The 11,104-nt window shown below is 34.5% G+C and overlaps 1 protein-coding gene across 1 annotated transcript; it reads right to left on the reverse strand.

Annotated features, from left to right (window-relative positions):
- Positions 1 to 267: 267 nt before the first annotated feature.
- Positions 268 to 8,876, reverse strand: LOC133325174 (band 7 protein CG42540-like; the record flags this gene model as incomplete). Its single annotated transcript, XM_061533979.1, has 5 exons — positions 8,663 to 8,876; positions 6,351 to 6,410; positions 5,647 to 5,756; positions 739 to 811; positions 268 to 350 (listed from the first exon to the last, which is right to left on the reverse strand). Coding segments are annotated over exons 1-5 (540 nt in total), but the record flags the coding sequence as incomplete, so codon positions are not given.
- Between the last annotated feature and the right edge of the window lie 2,228 nt (positions 8,877 to 11,104).

The following is an 11,104-nucleotide window of genomic DNA, read 5'->3' on the forward strand; positions in this document are numbered from 1 at the left end:
ACAAAACACGTACACAAGCATACATGCATATATTGTCATCGAATATGCACGCATGGATGTGTGTGCATGTGTTGTTGTTAATAATTTTTTTTCTTTTTTGTTGTTTTCTAGTTTGAGTTGCGAAAACTCACAACAAAAAGTGAAAATAAACGAAGAACAAAAAAGAAGAAGTAAGAAATAAACTAAACAAAATAATTAACGAACATCAAGCTCACACAGAAACGCACACACACACAGTTATGTACACAGAACACAGACAAATTTTACCTCTTGTGGTGGTACATCATAAGTACGTGTACGTAAGTCCACACGAGCGTATGAATCGATGCACGGCAGAATGAAGAATATACCTAAAGTGTTGTTGTTGTTGGTTGGTTAGTTGGTTGGTATGTTCGTTGGTGTTGTTGTTGTTGGTATTGTTAATGTCGTCGTCGTCATCATCATCAGCGTTGAGTGTTGAGTGTTTCGATGTGTGTGTATCATTGTTTATTTGTTAGATGATTAGGTTTTTGTTTGTGAACGTGTTTGTGTGTTTGTTGTTTTTGTTATTATTCACATAGTGTTGATGTGAAGAAGTTTTGTTGTTTTGTCAAAAAGAAATCGATTGATAAAGAAATTGTTCAATATTTAATGTTAATTACAAATGATTTTTGTGTGTTTTATTTTGCTTTGCTTTGCGAGAGTAGATGTAAGCAGTTATAGATGAAGCTATTTGCAATTAGAAACTATTGTACTTACCCGGTCCCTTGGCTCCACCTTGCATTAAACGTCCCAGTCTAAAGATAACAGCTCTTTCGTATTCTTGTACCACCTGTATAAGCGGAGAAAGAAGGATTATTTTCTGTTTTAAATTATGGCAAAGGGGTAATAAAATAAATTATCATATCCATGGAAATCATTGACAACGTAGGTAGATTCGACAACTGATACGAATATTAAAAAATTCAAGGAATAACCATAGTTTTGTTTGTATACATTTTGTTGGTATTTGGAAACATCTTAGGACGAGATCTCAGTCTGATAAAGTCCCTACATATCGTTCGATTTGCATGAAATTTGGCATAGAGTACTGAATTAAGTGCAGAATGATGTGTGCCAAGTTTCGTGAAAATAGGCCCAGATTTAGAAATAGGTCCCATATATATTTTCATCCGATTTATGGTAAATGGGTCTCCAAAGTTCCTATATATCTTTCGATTTGCACAAAATTTGGCACAGACTACTGAATTGGGCCCAGAATAATGTGTGCCAAGTGTGTGGTATTTGAAAACATCTTACGACGAGATCTCATATCTCAGTCTGATAAAATATTTATAATGTATAAAGTTTAAATCATATCGGATTTTTCAGCGATTTCATATAAAAACGAGGTCCCATATTTGCCAGCCGACAGATAAACAGTTATTATAAAGGGCTTAGAAGAAAGAAATATTTGACAAAAGAGCTTCAAAATTCCAGAATATATTGAAATATGTATATTAAAATATCTTGTGTAAAACCGATAGTTCGATGAGGTAAATTTTTTGGTCGAAAATAGTGGCACTTTGAAACAGCACACTAAGTTTTCTCATTGGGCGTTCATTGATTCAATGTTAAATATTATTGCATAGACTGATCATTGAGGATGCACAAGTGGCTAAAATATGTGATCCCTATCAAAGTTTTTAACATTATTTTGACATTGGATGAACTAAAATATGTGATCCCTATCTAAATGTCAAGTTTCAATCCATATACATGTCATTCGTTTGTTACAATGGGACACAAGTATGTAAATCGATTTCAAACAAATATCAATCGGACATCCGTTGGACATTGTCTGTAATTCAACAAAACACAACAACGTTGTTCTATGCTCAAATTATGCAAAATTTCATGTCAATCTGACTAGTGGAGTTTAATGCACCATTCACTTAAAATCGGACGAAAATGTATATGGAAGCTATATCTACATATGAACCGATTTATATTAATTTCAGTACTTTTTGTTCCTATCCGCCATATATTGGGTTTTTTTTGCACCATTTACATAACAACTTTCTAGACTCATTTAAGTGAGCTTGTACCAAATATATATTGGGACTTTGGTGCGCCATTTACATAAAATCGGACGAAACTATATAATGGAGCTAAATGTAAATCTCGTCCGATTTTCACGAAACTTGACAGACATCATTCTAGGCTCAATTAAGTACGTTATGCCAAATTTCGTGCAAATCGAAAGATATATAGGGACTTTGGTGCGCCATTTACTTAACATCGGACGAAACTATATATGGAAGCTATAAATTAATATGGACCGATTTTCACGAAACTTGGCACACATCTTTCTAGACTCAATTAAGTACGTTATGCCAAATTTCGTGAAAATCGAAAGATATATAGGGACTTTGGTGCACCATTTACATAAAATCAGACAAAAATATAAATGGGAGCTATATCTAAATCTAAACCGATTTTCACGACACTTAACACACATCATTCTAGACTCAATTAAGTAAGCTGTGTCAAATTTTGTGCAAATCGAAAGATATATAGGGACTTTGGTGCACCATTTACATAAAATCGGTCGTAACTATATATGGGAGCTATATTTAAATCTGAACCGATTTTCACAAAACTTGGCACACATCTTTCTAGACTCAATTAAGTGAGCTGTGCCAAATTTCGTGTAAATCGACGTACGGACGGACGGACATGCATAAATCGACTCAGGAAGTGATTCTATGCATATTCTCAAAAGGAACTATGGGTCTATCTTGTTTCCTTTTGCCTGTTACAAACATATGAACAAAGACATAATACCATGTACCACAGTGTGGTGAAGGGTATAAAAATCATGGTTCTGTGAATTTTGTCATGGGCCTAGCCAATGCCTTGATTTTTATTTGTATTCAAGGACATTGTAAACTCGTTTTTAAAGGAATTTTCTACGGATTTTTTAAAATTATTTTTTGAAGAAACAGAATAAACCTATCCAATACGGTTTGAAGTGCGACAATGTGTTGATTACAGTTATTTGAAAAATTATGGACATTTTTGAGTAATAATTTTTCTTTCTTCGTGGGTCAGCATGACTCTGTGTGACCGAAACAAAACACTGATCGACGGTGAGCCTCTAAGAAGCACTTCAAAATCTGTATCTTCGGCAAAACATATCATGTGACGCACAACAATTTGTTTTCTAAAGTCTTCAGTGGAATTCGAAAAATCAAATAGTTCGAGACAATAAGCGGGACATTATTCAGAACCTCATATGCCAAATCGTGGACCTTTATTACATATTTTCAACGAAGAAGTTTTCTAGCCACCAATAATCCAGAATGCAAAAACAACCTGGGACAGCACCTTTGACGACAATTGATAATATTAGGATTTGTCGGAATTCTTGCATTTTGGGTATATGGTGTTCTTGGCAATATTATTTGTATTTGGCGAACCAGTAGAGCTAGAACTCTGAAATTTGGATTGAGGGTCACTAATGGAGTGTAGACTAGATGTACCAAAGGACTTTTTGGAAATTCGAACTATAAGTACTGAAAAGTACTAAATTTGGTACAATTTCGTAGCATGTGAATGGATTGAGCTAATCACTTGAAATTTGGAATGCAAATTAAGGTTGAGAATTAGGGTCGATATGAGGAGAGTTTGGAAAGCGTGTACTCATGTGTACGAAAAGTACTATATGGTACTATGGTACACATTTGATTTGGAGGTACAAATTGAGCAGAAATCCTCAACCTTCATTTGCATTCCAATTGAAATTAACATTACCGTCAGAGTGTAGGATTGGGATATGTATGCAGTTTTGGAATATTTTACTTATGTGTACGAAAATTACTAAATCGTACTATAATTGGTACAATTTGGATTTGGGTGAACCGATATAGCTGGAACAATGAAGTTTGGAGTTAGGATCATTGTAGGGATATAGGATTAGGGTCAGGATTCAGTTTAACAAATTAATACTTATGGGAACTAAATGGTACTAAATTTTGTACATTTTTATTTGAAGTGAAACAATGGAGCTAGAATCATGCAATTTGGAGTCAGGATCACTTTTAAAGTGTGAGATTGAAATATGTTGGAAATTTTAGAAATTTTGTACTAATGTGTATAAAAATTGGTACAATTTAAATTGTGATTGAAGCGATAGAGTTGAAATCATTAACTTTTGTTTTAGGGTCACTGTGGAGTTGTAGGATTGGGGTATGTAGGAAGTTTTGGAAATTGGTACTATTGTGTACTAAATTTTGTATAATTTAAATTGTGGGTGAACCGATAGTGTTTTGGAATCCTTAAACTTGGATTTCGGATCACTTTGGGGGTGTTGGTTTTACCCCAAAAGGAGGTTCTGGAAATTCGTACTACTTTGTACTAAATTTGGTACAATTTGAATTGTGGGTGAATTGATATAGTTTGAATCCTGAAACTTAGATTTGGGATCACTGTGGGGGTGTTGGTTTGGGTTAAGTAAGAAGTTTTGGAAATTCGTACTACTTTGTACTAAATTTGGTACAATTTGAATTGTGGGTCAATCGATAAAGCTGGAATCCTGAAACTTGGATTTTGGATCACTGTGGGGGTGTAGGATTGAGGTATGTAGGAAGTTTTGGAAATTGGGACAACTATGTACTAAATTTGGTACTATTTTAATTGCGGGTGCACCAATAGAGTTGGAATCCTGAAACTTGAATTTAGGATGACTGTGGGAGTGCGGGTTTGGTGTAGGAAGGAGGTTTTAGAAATCAGTACTACTGTGTACTAAATTTGGTACAATTTAATTTGTGAGTAAACTGATAGAGTTAGAATCCTGAAACTTGGATTTAGGATCACTGTGGGGGTGTAGGATGGGGTATATAGGAAGTTTTGGAATTGGTACTACTGTGCACACAATTTGGTATAATTTGAATTGTGGGCGAACCTATGGATTTGAAATCATGAAATCATGAATCACTGTCGGGGTGTAGGATTGGGGAATTTTGGAAGTTTTGGATATTCGTACTACTGTGTACTAAATGTGGTACAATTTAAATTGTGGGTGAACCAATAGAGTTGGAATCCTGAAATTTGAATCTGGAATCATTGTGAGGGTGTAGGATCGGGGTATGCATGAAGTTTTGTTGGATGATTGAACAGGGTACTTATGGAAATAATGTGTGCTAAACCGAAAATTTGGATTTGGGTGAACCTTTTGAGCTCGAATTTGGTACTAAGTGGTACTCATATTTAATTTATGGTCGATGTTAATACACGTTTAAATATTTTCTATATTCGCTAACGAAGTTGCGGGCATATGCTATAGTATATATATAATATATACTGAATATGTAGACGTCAATTGGTATCAACAAAATTTAAAGAATTTTTAGCAACGGGACCAAGTAAAAAAAATAAAAATATTTTACAAACCACAGAACCCACAAAACTTCTGTTGGAGAATACCTCTAGACCACATACGTACGATTTTCAAGATTTTTTAAAAAAGTTGTTGCTTTTTTCACTCCCACTTTTGATCTACTCTTAAAATTATTGTTTAATGATTTTGTTCTTGGGAAATATTCTTTTGTTTTCCTTTCCAAACTGAATTTGCCAACTGTTGCTTCCATTACTCACAACATTACAATTTCCATAAACAATACTTACTTTAAAGCAGACAAATAAACTAAAAGGTAGTGTTAGAATCACCAGTGCCACCGACAGGAATATTAATAATGTGCCGCATGTTGAAGATTTATCTCCGACATCCTCTTCCGCTGCAATGAGAGGGAAAGAGAGAGAAAGAGAAAAACAACAACAAAAAAGAAGAAAAAAATAGAAGAAGATTAAAAGCAATGAATTAGTAAGATAATATACTTAAGGGGCAGGGGGGACACTTATGGTATATTGCAGAAAATAAAGAAACAGAAATGAAGATAAATCAAAATTGAAAACAAATAAAAGTTTCATTTCATCGACAGTTATAAATCACAATAAGCTATCGAATAGTTAGCAGCTTATTCGCATTATTATTTCCAGAAGTACACGTAAACACATTGCAGATGATGAATAAATATGTTTGCTATTTATCATCATCGCCTTTAGGTTATCGTGTCGCTCATTCATCTATCTTTCGCACATTTGGCATTTTGTTCCGTTCCCGTTTCGTTAAATTAATGGGAGCTGCAGTTTTTAATGGATGATTGTTCCTGCACTCTGCCCTATGATTTATGAACTTCTAGGGGTTTTGAAAAATATGAATTATTTCGCTTTTATTCTCCCCATTCGTGGAAATACATCAAATCGACCTATAGATAGTCTGTAACTCATTCTGTATGTATGCATTTATGTTGTCTATATCAATCACTTACAGGCACGAGTACGTACGGTATGAATGGTAACACGTCGCGTCTCTCGTCTTCCGTCGTCATCTGCAAATAAACACAAACACACAAACAAACAAAAAAACATACCGTACGGTATGTTTAGAGACGTTAGTCACTCGCAACAGGAGGTATCACTTGTATGTGTGTGTGTTTATGTTTGTATGCATAGGTGAGAGTGTATGCATGTTTATGTTGCTCTTCAGCTGTCTGTTGTTCAGAGCAAATTTGTTTGTGTGTAAGTTTAGTAACAACATAACATAGCAAAAACGAAATGTATAACGACACACACAGATGCACACACACACACGTATAAAATTGAGAAATGTCATCATTGTTGTTTTTGTTGCAATTATTGTTGCTGTTGTTATCACAGTTGTTGTAGTTGTTTAGTATAAGGAAGAAGCGCATCCCTTGGAACATGAAACGAGCATTCTCAAACAAGTTTTATAAAAAAAAAATTGTAACAATAAAACGTCACTTGAAAACACTTAACTTAATTGCTTACATACATACATGGGAACATGTGTTGAAAGTTAGTGTAATATTTTTTTATATATTAAGGTGGGTAATATATGGGAAATATGTTTGAATTTAAATAAACAATTTTGTTAAACATTAACTACATTTAGAATTCAACAAAATAGGCTTTATTAGGTGTTCACATTTGGGTTTGGATTTTCACTGTGGTGGCTGGAATGCTATTTAAGAATTTGGCATAGCGTAATGAATTAGGTCTAGAATAATGTGTGTTAAGTTTCCTGAAAATCGGTTCAGATTTAGATAAAGCTCTCATATATATCTTCGTCCGATTTAATGTATATGGTGTACCAAAGTCCCTATATATCTTTGCATTTGCACGAAATTTGACACAGCGTAATGAATTAGGCCTAGAATGATGTTGGTTAAGTTTCCTGGAAATCGGTCCAGATTTAGATATAGCTCCCACAGGTATATTCTCGACCGATTTAATGTAAATGGTGATGGTGTTGGTTAAGTTTCCTGGAAATCGGTCCAGATTTAGATATAGCTCCCACAGGTATATTCTCGACCGATTTAATGTAAATGGTGCACCAATGTCCATATATATATATATATATATATATATCTTGAAAATCGGTCCAGATTTAGATATAGCTCCCATGTACTGAATTAGGTCTATTGATTGAGTTTTGAAATTTTGCACATATGGTATTTATACCCTTCACCACACTGTGGTACAGGGTATTATGTCTTTGTGCATATGTTTGTAACACGCAAAAGGAATCGAGATAGACCCATGGTTCCTTTTGAGTATATGCATAGAATCACTTTTTAAGTCGATTTATGCATGTCCGTCCGTCTGTGTATTTTTGTTAACAAAGTACAGGTCGCATTTGTGATCCGATTTGGATGAAATTTGGCACAAATCACTTATTTGGCCCAAGGACGAACCCTATTGAAATTGGGAAAAATCGGTTCAGATTTAGATATAGCTCCCATATATATTTTCGACCGATTTTATGTACATGGTGCACCAAAGTCTATATATCCTTCGATTTGCACGAAATTTGGAATAGCATTCTGAATTAAGCCTAGAAATATTTGTGTTAAATTTCGTGAAAATCGGTTCAGATTTAGATATAGCTATTATATGTATTTAGATATAGATCCCATATATATTTTCGTCAGATTTAAAGTAATTGGTGCACCAGAGACCTTATATATCTTTCGATTTGCACGAAATTTGGCATGGCGTGACATTGGCTGAATTGCGTCTATAATAATGTGTGCTAAGTTTCATGAAAATAGGTTCAGATTTAGATATAGCTCCCATATATATCTTCGTCCGATTTTATGTACATGGTGCATCGAAGTCCCTATATATCCTTCGATTTGCACGGTAAAGGGCTTTTTAGTTGATTTTGATTTCAACATAGCTCCGGTATATAAGATTGATCGATTTCATGTAACCGGTATTCCAAAGAACCCATATCTGTCGGATTCACTCGAAATTTTGCACGGTTTATAGATTTGAGGCTAGAAGAATTTTTGGAATCGCTCTCATATTCAATTTAATGTAAATGGTGTAGAAAACACACACACATATATATATATATATATATATAAGTCATGTACGAGATTCAGGTTAACGGATAGGCTCTTATTTGTGATAGTGGTTAGTACTGGTGGGAGAACTTGTACTCCAGAACTGGTCAAACTCCAATAGATTTTGTTGTTGATTCTTAAAGATTCATTTTCCATTTGTAGAAGAAAGGAACCATCGAGATGATGGGAAGTTCCGTTGGACCAAATGCTACTGTTAAAGTTATCCAAGAATATTGTGTCATCTTTAAGTAATTCGACTTTTGATTCAGAACTGGTTACATAGCGGCAAGCTGTTTTGCCACCCTTCAAAAGTCTTGTAATGCAATCTTCCTCTGGCAGCTGATCAAGCATTTCCATTTTACAGATCATAGCGTTGGTTAAACGAAGACACTTGTCTTTGACACCATAGGTTTCATCCTTGTTCATTAGTACTGTCCTATGCGTCACGTCCAAATTATGCTTATTTTAATATTTCCCACAGGTGCATTATGCTGACGGTAGGCCTAGTGCACGAGTTCGACGACTGTGGGAACATATCATATTTCCGTTTCGCAAGTGAATCGAAAGTGCTGACTTAGCGGCACGTGTACGTATGAGACGTCGCAGCACAGTGGTTTGGAGGTATTGAGGTGTGTTAACTTATATATATATATATTAATAAAAGAGTAAAGTCATTGACTGACTGATTTAACGATTGATCAACGCCCAGACGAAACGGCTGAAGCTAGAAACTTGAAATTTTGGGTGAGGGACACTCTTGGTCCAAATATGACAGATAAGGCTGGGTTTTTGGAAATTCGTACTAGAACGGTACGAAAAGTTCTAAAAAGTACTAAATATGATACCATTTGTATTTGGCGAACCGGTAGAGCTAGAACTCTGAAATTTGGGTTGGTGGTCGCTGATGGAGTGTAGGATAGGTGTAGCAAAGGGTTTTTGGAAATTCGAACTACAACTATCCGAAAAGTACTAAAATGTACATAATTTGGTACAAATTCGTAGCATGTGAATGAATAGAGCTAAAAACTTGAAATGTGGAATGCGAATTAGGGTTGAGATGTAGAGTCTATTTAAGGAGATGGTTTTGAATGCGTGTATTCATGTGTACGAAAAGTACTATATTTGGTACAAATTTAATTTGGAGATACAAATCGAGCTGGAATTCTGGAATTTGAAATGAAAAGTACCGTCGGAGTGTAGGATTGGGATATGAACGTAGTTTTAGAAATTTGTTACTTGTGGGTACGAAAAGTACTATAATCGATACACTTTGGATTTGGGTGAACCGATAGAGCGGGAACAATGAAATTTGAAGTTAGGATCACTGTAGGGGTGAGGGATTGGGGTCAGGATTCAGAAATTTAGAATTCAGGATTTAGAAATTTGTTACTTGTGGGTACGAAAAGTACTATAATCGATACACTTTGGATTTGGGTGAACCGATAGAGCGGGAACAATGAAATTTGAAGTTAGGATTACTGTAGGGGTGTGGGACTGGGGTCAGGATTCCTTTAAGAAAATAATAATAATAATAAGAAAAATGTACTAAATTTGGTACAATTTGAATTTTAGGTGAACCAATAGAGCTAGAATCAGGAAATTTTGGGTCAGGATTACTCTTAAGGTGTAAGATTGAGATATGTATGAATTCTTGGAAATTAGTACTAATGTGTACTAAATTTGGTGCAATTTGAATTGTGGGTAAAGCGATAGAGTTGGAATCCCGAAATTTGGTACTACTATGTACTAAATTTAGTACGATTTGATTTGAGGGTGAACCAAAAGAGTTGGAATCCTGAAATTTTGATTTAGGAACACAGTGGAGGTGTAGAATTGGGGTACGTATGAAGATTTGGAAATTGGTACTACTATGAACTAAATTTAGTACGATTTGAGTTGTGGGTGAACATATAGAGTTATAATCCTGATACATGGATTTAGGATCAGTGTGAGGGTGTAGGTTTGGGATATGTAGGAAGTTTTGGAAATTGGTACTACTGTGTACTAAATTTGGTTCAATTTGAATTGTGGGTGAACCAATAGAGTTGGAATCCTGAAATTTGAATTTGGAATCATTGTGGGGGGTATGCATGAAGTTTTGTTGGATGTTTGAAGTGGGTACTTATGGAAATAATGTGTGCTAAATGGAAAATTTGAGTTTGGGTGCACCTTTAGAGCTCGAATCATGAAATTTGGTACTAAATGGTACTCAAATTTAATTTATGGTTGATATTAATGTGTGGAGTTTTATGTGAAAATAAAATAATAAGTTTATACATGTTTAAATATTCCCTACATTCCCTAACGAAGTTGCGGGCATATGCCAATTTTCTTGCACCATTCTGTAATGTTTGTAAAAAGGTTTTTGAATACAAAATTATTTAAAATAATTAACAATTCCATTAATAATTAAAATGATAAGAAATTCAAATTACATAATTTGGAATTCATCAATTATTATTTAAATATTCTATACCAGTAATTGTTATTTAATTAAAGGCTAATGGGAATTGCTTCAGATGTATCTACAGGCTTTCCCCAACATTTTTTTGGTTATTGTTATAAATATTTAAAGATTGTCGTATTTTTACACCTATACATAAATGTGGCCTTTGAACCATGTAACTCATAGTTTGTCAGTGGCACACCAGTCA

The sequence above is a fragment of the Musca vetustissima genome, unplaced genomic scaffold, assembly GCF_032173495.1.
Source record: "Musca vetustissima isolate MV318-11 ecotype Yass unplaced genomic scaffold, APGP_CSIRO_Mvet_v1 utg61369, whole genome shotgun sequence".
In the NCBI taxonomy this organism is placed as follows: domain Eukaryota; kingdom Metazoa; phylum Arthropoda; class Insecta; order Diptera; family Muscidae; genus Musca; species Musca vetustissima.